Genomic DNA, 15,076 nt, shown 5'->3' on the forward strand with positions numbered 1-15,076 from the left:
CTAGCCATTTTTACTATTTTATAAATGCGGCTTAAATTTTATTAAAACCTTACGACAATATTATATAGGCGCAATTGAAACTGAAAACTGTGCGTGTGAATGTGTAAATATAATATGTATCGGAGAATGCAATGAAATTAATTAGTTAATGATAATGATCATAATGATCGAATTGCAATGATCGAATTTTCAATAGTAAACAAACTTAGGCATTCTCCCGCTCTCTAGTAATATATAGAATATTGTAATGGCAGTGAGTAGCCTCCTCCCTCCCTCCCTATCTCTGGCGCTCCCTCGCTCTCGCTCTCACCCTCTCCCTCTACCTGCGCTTATCTCTGGAGTCAGCACATTCCCTTCGCTCGCACTAGCGCTCTCGCTCACCCGCTCTCTGCTCTCTTCTTTGCTCAGGAACTATAAATACAGCCGCAGCAGCAGCTCTGGCCTCAGTCTGTCCGCGGAATTCGCAGTGTTAACATCGAAAGTGAAAGTGGTAGTGATTGTGATTACACTTCGACCGGAAAGAAGTTCACTTCGATGATAACTATGGAAAGCCGCCAGGAATATAAATCTACACCAGAAGGAAGTAAGCGATGACGTGGCCTCTACTGGGGTAAGTCTTAATCATTTAAATTATAATTAAAATTAGCTGATTAGCTATTCATTTATTAATTCCCCTATTGCCATGGAACCCCACTTCTTTATTTTAACTTATAGTGATTCAGCAATTTTTATTAACTCTAAGTTATCTGCCTAACTTAATTATAAAGTAACTCAATTATAAAGCATTTCTTAGCCTTAGCATTTTAAACACAGACTTTGGCGCCAACTTTTGCTGCATTATTATAAACTTCCGGTTATTATAATTTCAGTGCAGAAACTTGCAACTCAGTGATCATATATATTCTGGATCAGCATCAACTGGCGAATCGATTTATGTCCGAAAGAAAACAATATTTACAGATTTGATAATCCTACGTAACATTAATAAATATAACAAAAATAAATCTCAATTAATAGCCAAATTTGATAAATTGCGAAATTCAGCTATATCCATTTCGATATCAATGAGTGGTCCCTTGGCAAAAGGCGAAACATCGTGAGTACTCAGGAAGTACGATCCCGTGGCACTGAAATATATATAAAATAAGATATTAATAATATGGTAAGGATAAGCATACGCATAAGCAATTCATACTCTTCTGAGACAAAGTAACCCATCTGTGAGTTGGGCATATTCGAATAATGACTGCAACGCTGGGTGAAGAAATCGAACCAACCGCCACACTGCTGAGCCCAAAATCCTCTTCTGGAGATTATAGATTCTCCATAGTACACCGCCGCCCTATAATGATTACAATTGAAGAACCTCCAGTTACTAATATAGCTGCATCCTCGTTGGTTGAGTTGGTCTAGATTTGGATAGAAATCGGCGTGACCCATTGGTGGCAGCATGGAGAAGAAGAAAGGATCCGTGTGGATGACATCCACGAAATCTGCATCACTGGCATCTAGCTTATGTTGCAGCGAGAACTGAGTCATAAATCCAGGACCCGCGGGATCCAGACCCGTAATTCTGGCCAATGGTTGACTCACATAATTGGCCACCATGCCAGCCACTTGGGCGCCCAAACTGAAGCCTATTAGATGAATTTCCTCTCGTCTGTAGATTCCAGAGGAAAGCAGATTGTTTATCATCTGGGCCAGGCACTCGGATACTATGGGGGCATTATTTACGGCCCAGGGAAAGTAGCAGGGCCACCGAACCAATGTCTCATAATCCACAGAGATCACATTTACAGGCTGGTTCATGAGGAGCACATCCCTTACTTCCAGATTTGGAGTCAGACTCCTATTTCCGATGAAGCCATGTATAAGTATCTTTAGGGGCAGTCGTGGCTCAAAGAGTTCCGGTCGAGGATTGAGTGGATCCAATTGCACAGGATCATTGCGGGTTTGACTAGAAGATCAAAAATATTATCTTTTTACACTATATATCCTGATTTAACAGCACTCACTTGGTATAAAGCCAGAAGGTAACCCGCGAATTGGGACATTCCCTTTCGGCAAAAACACAAAACTCGGGCAGCCAACCGCGCAGCTGCCTCTCTCCTTTGCAAAAACCGGAGATTATTACGAGGAGGAGGAAAAGGAGGATCACTGTGTGATATTCGCTCATGACTAAGGCTAAAACTGCTCTAAACTCGTGTTCTAATGCCGATTCTATTAAATTTGCACGGTCCAACATTAAAAATGGCATGCAAAATGAGGGCCCATATAAAAAACATACTCTGGCTGGTGATAAAAGAGTCAAGGTTGCGAGCGGGGGAGGCAGTGGGTCAAGGTCGCTGCGGGTGGGCTTAGACTCTAGAAACTGGCAATGAAAATATTTACGTTAGACCGCAATAGAATGAAGAAAAATTAGCATATGGAAGAGGAAGGTTACTCGAAAAGGCCACCAATATTAATAATGAAAAAATAATAGTTTAAATGCAGGGTACAAAAATGTCACTCTGTGATAACATTACTCATTTATTTTTAACACGGAAGTTTTATATGACTTTGTTTGTAAACTTTTATTTTTGTAATAATAGGAAATTTTTTTATTTTTGCAAATGTTTTCGTATTATTTGAAACATTTATTGATTTTAAAGGAATTAAATTCTCTTGAACATCAAATAGCTAAATAAAAATCATTTATTTTCATAGTATCAATTCGCTAAAATAGTGTGCAATTTATTTTTCATTTACAATATCTTTAAAAGTATTTAAATTACTGAAATCCATTTGATATATATATATATATTTTTTTTAATAAATATAACTATACCCCTGATCTTTTTACAACTCTGCTCAAGGGTTGATCCTCCTCCCGTTCGATCCAGTTTAATGGCTTGTCCAGTTCATCCGTTCTTTCGGTGGCTTCCACATCGTTAAGTTCGAGGAAGGCTTCCAGCAGCTGCGGCTCATAGTCAGGCGGAATCTCGTTGAGCTCTTCACTTAGCCTGAATTGGGCCAGGGACTGGCTATTGTCCACATCCTTCTGTTTGCCCAAGGCAAAGGGGCGGGAGCTCGCCGTCTCGAGGAAGTACGAACCCTTTGCCTCCACCGAAACGTGGTAGCCCATCAGTTCCTGATTTCCTGTTGTGGGACAGAGACCCACAAGATACGCCAACCAGCTGGAGCACTGACGACCCCAGAATCCGGTGGTGGAATTTATGGACTCCGCATAGAACTGAGGGGCGCGATCATGACTGCAGCTGCCGGGGCTTTTGGGATTCTGATCCATGCATCCCGGCTGTACCACGCGCTCGAAGTTAGGATAGAAATCCACATGTCCCATGCGACTCAACATTCCCCTGCCAAACACATTGGTATGAATGACGTCCACAAATTCCGCATCTCCCGGATCCAATCGCTTTGTGTTTCCAGCCAGGATGAAAAAAGGCTTGGCCGGATCCAGTCCAGTGATCCTTTTCAGTTTCCTCTTCAGATAGTTGGCCGTTTGACCCGCCACCTGACCCCCCAAACTGAAGCCAATGATGTGGATATTCTCATTTTGAACTATGTTCGCATCCACCAGGTTATTGATCAACTGGGCCAGACACTTGCTGACCAGCGGGAGATTCTGCACTGATGACATATAGCAGGGTTCAGGTACCAAGGACTTGTAGTCAATGGAGATTACGTATACGTCCTCGTGATCCAGCAGCACGGGTCGAATATAAGAGTTGGGCGAATAATCACGATGTCCAGTGTAGCCGTGGAGAAGTATCTTTAGGGGGCGTGGCGGCATAAAGTCCCAGGGATTGAGATTAAGGGGATCTAGCAAGATGGGATTATCTCGGGTGGCTCTATAGAAAAAGAGATACAATTTGGGGAATTGGAAGTTTATATTGGTTTAATTTATTTGAATCACATTCACCACTTACTTGGAGTACAGCCAGAAGGTAACATTTTCATGGGGGCACTCGCCATGCACAACTTTGCAGTTGGGATTTAACCATCCCAGTAACTGAATTGCGTCCACACTCCATACCAGAGCTGTCCATCCAAGAATATCCCATATATTAGAAATAGTTTTCAAACATTTCCATTTCTTTTATGCACTCACCCAGCAGAGAGAGCCAAGCCACCGACTTCATGTTCCACAAACTTCTAAGCCTTTGCTGAAACTGAACTTTGGCCACCGGGAGCGGCGGCTTTTTAAAGTGGAGCGTGGAGCGGCTATCGGGGACTGCGATCGGTCTGGCGAAGATTGGGTGGTGGTGGCATACATAAGCACCCACACAGGTGCGAATGGTGGTGTCACTTTCGACCGGTGCCAACTGAGAACGAAAGTAGTTGAAGTTCGCGTGGTTGTCGCGGCGGTTGTATCAGAAATGAACATAAATCTCTAAAGCCAAGTTTTAGACAGGTTTTTTACGAGTTAAAGGGGTTGAAAAATTCACATTAAAGCGAATATTGTAATTCAAGTGTTAGGTGGCATGAAATTGACATTTCATATTTCCATTTTGGATTAAGTTACATGTGCGATTTTTCAGTTCTCTTCTAAATTAGCAAACCAAACAAACTTTTACAAAATTCAAAACAAGCGAAAGTCGTTACACCGAAGGGATTTACTATAAATATAGATGGATCTTGAACTTAATTGAAGTTCAAACTAGAACCATTTAAAAATAAACTGAGATAGTGTTTTTTATACAAAAAGATCGTAAAAGTAAAATAATATTATTAAAAGCAAAATAATATTACGTTTTTATTTAACTTTACTACACAGATGAGTTGTAAACATGACTAAGATTCGAACTGAAGAATGACAACTCTAATTAGGAAATATCTCTCCAAAAATTATAAAACAATAAACCTAGTTAAACCCAATAACAATTATTTATTTTTAAACATTTATTTTTCCTTCTCCAGTTTAGCGAAAGTTTTCTATTAAATAATCCATTGAAAGTCAAATCAATTCATCGTTTTATCAGCTAATTATTTATGTCAATTGCTAAGTTAAAGAGTTAATAAATTGTTTGATGTATTCAACAAATTGCAACTAAAGTGTTTATATTAACAACTTTTTATTTTGTTTTCGCTGCCAAGCACCTGTTACCACGAACTGCAAACTAAATGTAATAGAAACGGAATAGAAACGTTTTAAAGTAAAATTTTGAAGGTTCTTTAATGCAGTTATATTAGAAACAAGCTTTTAAAGTAATTATAGCTTAAACAGACAAACTTCTGATTGAGACTAGAATACTCTTAGGGTACAAAATAATTAAAAAAAAAATATTTTGGATTCATCAATATTTAAAAACTTTAAAAAGTATCTGGTACCCGATATTAAAAATTATATTTTGTTAATTATTAAAGGCAATTTATTTTTTTAACTAGAAAATAATTAGCAGTCGATTCATGTCTAGAATAAATAGGATTTTATACATTGTGACATCGACTAGAAACAATCTTTTACACATCTATACATGAGGAAAATCACTAAAATGTACATGCATTTTACAGATACAATGTAAAATAACTTTACACCTGCGTGTTATAGCAGACAAATGCTGAAACTGAACAATAGCTTATATTATATACGTTCATTCTTTCGATTTATGTCAATGTGATGCCGTATCAATGGAAATATGTGTTTTTATTAGAGTTTATCCACAATTTTAGTGAATGTTTTTTAAGTGTTAAAATTATTTTAAAAATATTTTCATAAACTTATTATCACATAACTAGTTGTATCTCTCATATATTTGAGTTGTTTGTGAAATATTTAACCTTTCTATCGGTTTTCGCATCCCAGTATATCGTTGCTGATACCACCCCTAGTTTACATACTATATCTTTCAGCTGTTTTGAAAAATGATAAGTAAACCTGGAATATTAACATCAACGCTGATTAGGATCGGCCGTGATCGACAGCTACATCTTACATAATGGCCAAGCGACAGACCTGGGATCAAGTTCGTCAGATCTTTGTCCAGGCGGTGAACGCCGTGCATCCGGAGAAGATATTCGCAGAATCCCAGCGTTTCGATCTGCGTCCACAGCCGGGTGAGAATCCCAGCGAGATCTGTGTAAAACTAAATGGCGAAGGACAGGATATCACTGGAAAGACCTGCCACATCGTGGGATTTGGCAAGGCTGTCCTGGGAATGGCCAGCAAGGTGCACCAGGACCTGGGCCACCACTCGGCAGGCGGGGTCTTGAGTGTTCCAATAAATACCCTCAAGCAGTTCCATCAACCCATCGCATCTGGCTTGAGTATTTACGAGGGAGCACCCAACAATTTGCCCGATGAAAGTGCACTTAAGGCAGCCCAGGCTATCAAAGAGTTGGCCAAGAAGATGACTTCCCAGGACGTGCTCCTCGTTTTCATTTCAGGCGGTGGTTCTGCACTGCTGCCCCTGCCCAGGGCTCCCTTAACGCTGGAGGATAAGCGTTCCATTGCGGACAAATTGATGAAGCGAGGTGCCAGCATCCAGGAGCTCAATGCCGTAAGGATAGCCTGTTCGGACATCAAGGGTGGCCGGTTGGCCACCTTCGCAGGCCAAGCAGGTCTCCTCGTGACCTTTGTTCTCAGCGATATCATCGGAGATCCCCTGGAACTGATAGCCTGTGGTCCCACAATTCAGCCTGTAATCGGCTCAGAAACGGCTGCAGAAATTCTCAAGAAGCACCAGGTGTGGCAGGAGCTCTCGCCGGAGATTCAGAAAGTGTTCGAATCATCGGAGCAGCAGATAAACTCTTCCCTGCCACCTCACAAGGTCTTCATCGTGGGCAGTAATGTGATAGCCACTACAAAGGCTGCAGAGGAGGCAGAGAAACTTGGCTACATTCCCTGTGTGCTCAGCTGCTCCGTTCAAGGTGATGTGGCCCAAGTGGCTGCTGACTATCAACGCCTGCTGCAGGGCATCCAGGAGGCAAAGCATAATGGCATACATGACCAACAGCTCAGGGAGAAGTATGCCTTTGGAGAAGAGAGGTTTCCGGGTTTCAGACGAGCTCTAGAAGATCACTTGGCCAGCAAGAGGCCACTGTTTCTCATATGCGGTGGAGAGCCAGTTATTAAAGTGGGTAGAAGTTTGTAATAAAAATTGAATAGAAGTAATTATCTGTTAATATTTTACCAGGTCACAGGCCAGGGATTGGGCGGACGAAGTCAACACTTGGCCCTGCTGATGTCGCAGGCCCTGCATCGTGATGAGGCCATGAGGGATTGCACCTTTTTCAGTGCCGGAACCGATGGCATTGATGGACCCACAGATGCAGCCGGAGCCATCGGGCACAGCAGTGTGATTGAGTCTTATTTGGGTGATCACACGCTCGATGAACTGGCCGAGACGCTGCGGAACTGCGATAGCTACAACTTCTACAAGAATCTCGTCGGGGGAGACTACCACGTGCTCACCGGACACACGGGTACCAATGTGATGGATCTGCATTTTCTAGTTGTGCCTTAGACCGACGCCCGGGCACATATGTGGGGCAGCTCGTCGTTAATGGAGCTGCTCTTGAACCGCCACGACGGGCAATAGTCGTTTAAATTTGTTTTTACGATTTTCCTCTTTAATTTTGCTCTATGAAATTTTTACGACTTTTTTCATTAACATTTTTAATATCCATTCAAATTCAAATATTTTGTAATCTTTATGCTCTGCGACGCTCTCAAGTGACAGCATAAAATGGCAATTAGCTTTCTCGCCTCGCGGTGCCATCATTTCCTAGTTACGAAATCGGCAGCCCAGGCGTTAAATGATGCATTTCTTGGTCTGGGGAATATTGTCGCGATCGTAATTATGTGGCAGAAAGCTATGCGATAAATCAATTTGTGTATGTGATCAGCGCAGAAAGCATAAATATATCTGAGTAATTTCCATTTAATTTCCATTTCTTTTGTACTGCGTCTCATAAAAATGCGCTGCTAATAAATCATCTTAATTGTTTGAAACGCCAAAGGCAAACAGTAGCAGCCAGGCAGGCGAGCTAGTGGCGGCGGGCAACTACAACAATAGCCAGCGATAATTGCAATTAAAAATGTAAATTTATTTGTTTCGCTTTATTTTTAGCAGCTGGAAAACTAAAACGCGACGCGCGCCCAGTTGCAATTTAGCAATTTTTACTAACTAACTAACACTTTGACTGCATATTTTTCTAATTGTGATTGTGTTTGATTTCCCCCGCTCCCCGCTATCAAAGCTACTTATTGTTTACTCCTAGTAAGCGTTGCCTAGTATAATTATATTGCCGCGCATTTGCCACAATTATTAAATAATCACATTCGCCAGTCACTCTCTTGTGCTATTTTTGCTCGATTAGGTTTGTTATTAACTATAGTCGGCTCCCCCCCACACATTAAGTGCCTGCAGAGAGATGACTAAGTTCTGATTCCTTTGAAACTATACTCTATGACTGATCTGAGATATCTAAGTAGCTGCTGCGCCACAAAAGTCATTTGTCTCAATGATGAATTGTCCGCAGATATCAATGTCATGCGCTGGAGAAGTGAACGATAGATAAAGTCAAGCATCCATTAATGTGAAGAATTTGAAACCATATATTTTATAAAGTAACCAAGGTAAGGATGGAATGCTCAAGCCTCACGAATCATTGATTTAAGCAAGAACAGAAGCTCTTGGATATCCTTTAAACTCCGTTTGAAATCCTGTAAAATATGAAGCAATATTTAAATGAGATTTGCATTTTCTAAACTTTTCTTATATACATATATAATATGACATCTATAAATAAAAATTACACACTCAAAAGTGTATTAAATGCTGAGCTGCTTTCCCTTTAAAAATCTAACAACACTTTAACAAATATGTCTCCCCTAGAAAATAGTTTGAAAAACCACTTTAAGGGTCTGTAATTGAATTGAAATAAGGTCGGCAGAGAGAATTGATAATCTCTTAAGAGATTACAAGGAAGTGCTAGCTTATATTACATGCCTCGTAACTATTTCAATTGACGGCTGACTTCAATTAAACGCTGCCCACTGACAGATGGGATCAGTAGGGCTTCACTCCGAGATCTGTCGCAGGCGATTAGAAACATTTCCGTTTCCGTTTCTGCGGCACAGCAGATGTCATCATCATCATTGTCATTATCATCATCATAATAATCGTCAGTGGGGCTATATTTAACATTTTTATTAGCCAGTGACCAAGTGGACCACCAGTAGCAACTCCCCTCCCACATGACCAGCCTGGATGGAATGTCGCGTCAATTTGTCTGCCCGTGCATACGGCATGGCAACAATCTCGGCAAGCATCTCATCCTCTCCGAAACCATCGTCATCTCCATCTCCATCACAATCGGCTCAGCATCGCAGCAGATACGGCCATGGAGTGCAAGTGTCGCGTTGATTTATTAATTAAGCATTGGAGCGCGGCAGCTGCGCAGCTGAGCAGCGCGTGGCAGCCGGAGCTGGCTGATGATGCTAATGAAGTACTCGCTGGAAATTTTAATTAACGATCCCCGATCCGATCTATAGCATAGATTCCTCTTCTTGGCAGATGTGTGTGTTGACTTATGACATCACACCCGAGCACCGAATGCCGAGCGCCGAACACCGAACACCACCAGCTGCCACCGATCTGCGCCAGACAAGCCGACGACGCTTATCACACGCGAAACGCATCGAACATTGCGCATACGCCGCGTGGCCCCAAAGGCAACAATTAAACACTGTGTTCAACGCCTCCGGCGACATACATAAATTTCGTTCGCTCGCTCGTTGGTTGCTCTGTTCGTTTGTCTGCTCTTAATTTGTCTAGACAATGGCAAAGTTCACTCCGAACAAATATAATATAGGCAAAGTTCAATTAACGCTCTTGTCACATGCCTTAGTTGGGGGGCAACAAGATATACAAATTTCAAAAAAGTAAATACAAGCATATTTGCATATTGCTGGGAAATTGACTCGACTAATGCCAGTGACTCAGTTCCTTAAGTCTTCGTTTGGAATCTCTTAATTTAAAGCAGATGTGTGTGCGGGGCAGATTCATTGCAGTACAGTGAACTTTTCTGGCAATGAACTGGTCCACGGTTTGCACTTCACTTTGGGGGAGATAGTTAAATTTCTTACGAAATTCTGTTGAAATTTCACAAGGAACAAGTAAGAATCGTATTTTAATATCAAACATTAATTTAGTCACATTACTTCATTTATTTGTGTTTTTTTCGAATGCATCAATCAATTTCATAAAGTTTCCATTGGTGCTTTTAGTTTTCTGTCAATATTTTTCGATCTTGCAACATCTCAATATTGATGTTCATTGAAACAATTATGCCTAAGCGATGTTGGCATTAATAATTTCGGCCTGAAACTTGCCATTTATCAAAAGCACTGATCTCTCCATATGCCGAATGGGCAGCTTAATGTCAATCGGCTCTTGGCTGGGATCTTGGATCTTGCCTCTTGCCTCTCGGCTATTAATGCATTACAAATAGGTGCGGCAGACCGCAACAGCAGCAACTGCAGCCGCAGCAATGGTACATTTAAAGAAAAGCCTAGAAAGAGTTGTGAAATATTAAAGTACAAAAAATACCTTAAATACTTATAAAAAATTTTTTAAACAAGATGAAGCCAGAAATGATCTCTTGTGACCAAAAAATGAATTTCATTAATGATTCAAGTCAACTTTCGATACGATTTTAAAACTGATTTAAATCAGACAATTTCTAAGCTAAAAGCTCCGTAGAAGAAATGGTTTCTCGACCTCCGAGTAATTTTAAATTACTTCGTTTTTGTGCAAATCCCTAAATGTTTTTAATTTTCATAAGATCGGTAATTTCTTTGGGTGTAAGGGACTTGGCCACAGACGCCGCGGTGCCGTTGACCAACGTGACTGAGATTGAGATTGTGGGCTGCATCTCGCTCTGGCTACCTGAAACTGCCTGAAATAAAAAAATACTTAGCAGCAGACGACCTTAAGTGTAAGGCAGCGCAATCGAGTTGCTGCTACGCTTCGCCACAACATCAGCAGCAGCAGCAGCAGCAGCAACTGCGACAGCAGCAGCAACATGCAACATCTACAGTCCAGAAGCAGTTCAAGTTTGTGCCAAGGAATTCCTTGCCGCTGAAATAATTAAGCATTGCAACATTGTTTATTGTTGCTGCCGTTGCTGATGCTGCTGCTGCTGCTGTTGCTGCTGTTGCTGTTGCTGGTTGTGGTGATGTTGCTGCTGGGGTGTTGCAGGCTCGTTTAACAAGGCAGCCAAGTTCTCAACAAGTGCCTCCTCCTGTTCTACAAGTTTTTGCCTCGCATTTTTTTTTGCAGGCAGCCGGTGCCTAGTGCCAGTGCCACTCTAAGGAATTTCCATTTTATTTACATTTAGAATGTGCCGAACGGACTCGTCGCATGTAAAGCGGGCCAAATCGAAAGCTATTAGACCTATTAGCATATCGGCCTGGAACATGGAAAATTTAGTGGCAACATTGTTGCAGTCGCGATAAACGCACAAAAACCACAACAAATTCGTATAGGCCAAGTTTATTACCGCATCGAAAGGCCATATTGTCAGTTAAAAAAAAAGTAAATAAAGAATAGGAAGTGAGGCCAAGACGATCGTTAAATATATACATATATCCAGATAAAATAAATGTAAAAAATGCCAATCGATTTACGTTCAATTTACAGCGTTTACCTGATTGTTGTGGCCAGCCCACAGTTAACTTAATTGCCACTTCCCCACAGCTTTATTTACGGAAATGCAGGCTGTCAAGCGACAATTTCCACACAAAAAAAAATCTGTATCACACGGTTTATATATACACTGATCAAATATTTGCGGCATTTCTGATCTAGGAAATATGTGAACAAGTTTAGATTCAAATATCTCTTAGCCATTAATATTAGTTCTATTATCTTTAATCTTTTTCAAAGGATACCATAATATAGCCTTTCGAAAATTAAGAATTTCATCTCATTATATCAATATAAACAAATAGATTTTAGGGGTATTCCTAATTTATTCTTAACAAGTTCTCAATTGATCTTAACTTAGAAACTCTGCATTTTTTCTATGTGCATCATCGATGACTGTGTGAAAGTGTTGTCAATGCTGCCGCTTGGCCATAGCCTACAATCGCGATCTGGTGATCAAGTTGGAAAGGAAAATAGCAAGAAAATAATCACAACGACTAGGCAAAAACTGAAATTTTCCATAACCTCAAAAAAAAAAATATATATATGTATGTGCGGCGGCTATTTTTAAAATGCGCAATCTCTGCGAGATGCGTGCGGCTATCTGTCGGTCTGCCCCTCTGTCTGTCGATGCCGCCAGCTGTGTGCCATAAGCGCCCCTTGGCCACCAGCGCCTCCTCCACTCTGGCTCCCCTTTGGCCGCCCTCCTCCTGGCACTGTGTGTTGTCTGCGTTTATTGATTTATTAGAAAATTCCAATGAACAAGTTTTAATACACGACACAGGCGAACGATGAAGTCGATGTTGTCAGCATGCTTGTTGTGCTTTTCCTACTCCTTTTTACTCGGCTCTGTTGTTGTTGTTTTTGGTCCCCTTTGCTATCACAATATATGTATGGAGACATGAGAAAGACTAAGATGAGAGCGAGAGAGAGGCAGACAACTGGAAAAGTAACAAGTGCAATATTTTAATTACGCTGCAACAACAACATCCATGAGGGCACAAGATCAGCATGAATTAAGAGTGTGTTTGCTTGGATTTGGGCAGCCAGAGTTGCCAGACTGAAAAGGGAAATTCAATGGTAATACGCGGCGTATACGTAATATTGTTGAAATCCTTTGCAGTGCAAGCTTAGAACTGAAAATGAACTATAATTCTGTCTTTGGTTTTTAGATTTTAAGATTTTTTAATGCAGCATTTATTTAAAACATGATTTAGATGAAGATTTAATGTCTTATAAAGTACAGAAATGCCTAATTTGTAATATTCAGAGATCAAATATAACTTTTTGAAATAAAATGTTGATAAAAACCTGTTAACTCCGGACTTTAAATATTGATTTCTTGTAGTTTACTAAGTTATGTGAAATATCTTTTAATAAAACTCTCACTTTAAACTAACCAAAACATTATTAAAACATTAAAGACTTTAACTATCCCGAGCAGTACGGCAACTCCAAAGCGAGCTCTGCTCCAAAAGATTGTCTACTCATAAGCCAGTAAGCATTTTGCAATCAATTTAGATTTGCATTAGCCACGCTGCAGTCTTAGAGCCAAAAATAAACCGAACAAGTTGGGGCACCACCGAAAAGTCAAATGTGTAACAGTCTTTGCCGTTTGCTGGAGAGCCCCGAAGAAAGTCACAAGCTCTGGGCTGTGGAGAGTGAAGACCGAAGACCGAAGATCGGAGACCGGAGACTGAGAGAGTTGAAATATTGTAATTGTCTTCAGCTGCCCGAGTGACTCTCGACTTGTTTGTTTGTTATTGTTGCCTTAGCGTTGCTTGTGTTTTTTTTTTTTTTGGCTTGATTAATAATTAATCGCACTCACACAGCCGAGCGTTTCACGAATACATGCAAATGTGCCGCTTGTTTTAATTACTCAACTTAAATGGCGCTTTGAGCGACTTAAGCAACCTGATGCTGGGCTGCGCACGCTGGTGTGCGAGCGTGTGTACGAGTGTGTGTGTGTGGCGATCGACTCTCACTAACACTGGTTCGAAACTAACTAACTAGCTCGCCACGGTTGTTACACTGGAAATAAATACCTTAAATGTTGACAGTGCTTTATTTTCAGTACTTAAAAGAATTGTTTTTTTTTTAAGAAGTATTCTTGGATAGTTTTTGAATATTTAAATTCATTAAATGAATTTTAATTTAGGTTTTTAATGCTTTTCTTCAAAATCACTTTATTAAACTAAAATTTAAATATAAAATCAATAATTTCCAGAGTTTTTATTACAGTGAACCAAAGAAAAATATGCATTAGATGGGGAACAATTTGAGTTTCTTTAAAAATAAGTAATACCTAGTTTCTTGTATTATAATATTAATTTGTTTAAACTGAAAAGTATCAATTAATTTAAATAATCAGTAACTAATATATTTTTGTTATTATATTGACTTTTAAATGCATAAAACCATTCTTAAATAATTTTTTTCCCTAATAACAGCTTTATCCTTATGAAGTCTTTTGTGAAATTGAAAGTAATAAATCATGAAAAATATTATATGCTTCTAGTACATATTTCTTAGAGTGTATAGCTGCTGTGGTTGTTGCTGAGCTCCACAGATGCTGCTGCTGCTGCTGTTGCTGTTGCTGCTGTTGTTGCTGGTCGGCTCTGCCGGATCGCTTTTGCCTGCCTGTTTGCCTTGCCTCGGCGGCTTTGGACGCTCATTCAGTTTCTTGCGCTCAACGCTCGTTGTACGGAACCGAAAAAAGCGTGTTCGTCGCTTCAGAGTGTCGCCAAATCGGAATCAGAAATTCGCTTATTACAAGCGATTGTGTTATATATTCTCTAATCACTTTTTTCTGCTGTAATCGTTCGCGGTTTCTGCGGCTGCGAGACGACAACAATAAACGAAACGAAATAAAGTCGCGTAAAATAAGAGTTACGGCGGCAGCAGCTACATCGACATCGACATCGACATCATATCGCCTGAAGAACAAAAACAGAAACAGAAACAGAAAATACAGCTCGCAAAGTTCTCTCGTTTCCGCGATTGCTCGTCAGCGATTCAATACCGATTCCGATGCGAATGAAATAAAATTCCATCGCATATCCATATCCATGGGTGGTGTGCGTGGTGTTCGCGGTGTGCGTGTCCATGTGTGTGATGTGGTGTTGTATCTGAAAGTGGTGCAGATAGATCCAAAGTCTCTTGGCTTGGCGACCAATATGTGAAGTGCCAGTGATTTCCATAGGCCAAATTGTTACCAAAATCGGCATAAAGAAATCTTGTGAATAAATATATAACGAGAGAGAGAGAGTATCCCGAATATCGAATAATGTATGCAGCGTTCGTGAATTGCCAGAATTGGTTGTTGTTGCAGTTGCAGCCAAAGGATTTGTGGATTTTGGAGCGTAACTGAGCGACGTGCAGCAGGTGCACCAGGTGAGTCCATCAAAACCCGATACAGAAAT

General features: G+C 40.5%; 4 protein-coding genes across 4 annotated transcripts in view; 2 read left to right on the plus strand and 2 right to left on the minus strand.

Annotated features, from left to right (window-relative positions):
* Positions 1 to 693: 693 nt before the first annotated feature.
* On the minus strand, positions 694 to 2,262 carry LOC110184966 (inactive pancreatic lipase-related protein 1). The gene is made up of 3 exons (XM_020953613.2): positions 2,016 to 2,262; positions 1,196 to 1,957; positions 694 to 1,127 (listed from the first exon to the last, which is right to left on the minus strand). The coding sequence occupies exons 1-3, from the start codon at positions 2,255 to 2,257 to the stop codon at positions 1,007 to 1,009; spliced, it is 1,125 nt and encodes a 374-aa protein (XP_020809272.2). The 5' UTR covers positions 2,258 to 2,262; the 3' UTR covers positions 694 to 1,006.
* A 431-nt stretch (positions 2,263 to 2,693) lies between these two features.
* On the minus strand, positions 2,694 to 5,256 carry LOC110184964 (pancreatic triacylglycerol lipase). The gene is made up of 3 exons (XM_020953612.2): positions 4,112 to 5,256; positions 3,930 to 4,041; positions 2,694 to 3,851 (listed from the first exon to the last, which is right to left on the minus strand). The coding sequence occupies exons 1-3, from the start codon at positions 4,140 to 4,142 to the stop codon at positions 2,822 to 2,824; spliced, it is 1,173 nt and encodes a 390-aa protein (XP_020809271.2). The 5' UTR covers positions 4,143 to 5,256; the 3' UTR covers positions 2,694 to 2,821.
* Positions 5,257 to 5,855: 599 nt separating this feature from the next.
* Positions 5,856 to 8,051, plus strand: LOC110184958 (glycerate kinase). Its single transcript, XM_020953606.2, has 2 exons — positions 5,856 to 7,076; positions 7,137 to 8,051. The coding sequence occupies exons 1-2, from the start codon at positions 5,940 to 5,942 to the stop codon at positions 7,464 to 7,466; spliced, it is 1,467 nt and encodes a 488-aa protein (XP_020809265.2). The 5' UTR covers positions 5,856 to 5,939; the 3' UTR covers positions 7,467 to 8,051.
* Positions 8,052 to 8,774: 723 nt separating this feature from the next.
* The window catches only part of dpp (decapentaplegic morphogen), a 42,629-nt gene continuing 36,327 nt past the window's right edge, over positions 8,775 to 15,076 (plus strand). The window contains exon 1 of the mRNA XM_086835034.1: positions 8,775 to 15,047. The gene's annotated coding sequence lies outside the window, so the exon portion shown is untranslated. The remainder of the gene's footprint in view (positions 15,048 to 15,076) is intronic.

The sequence above is a fragment of the Drosophila serrata genome, unplaced genomic scaffold, assembly GCF_035046125.1.
Source record: "Drosophila serrata isolate PLE 108 unplaced genomic scaffold, ASM3504612v1 contig_275, whole genome shotgun sequence".
NCBI lineage: Eukaryota > Metazoa > Arthropoda > Insecta > Diptera > Drosophilidae > Drosophila > Drosophila serrata.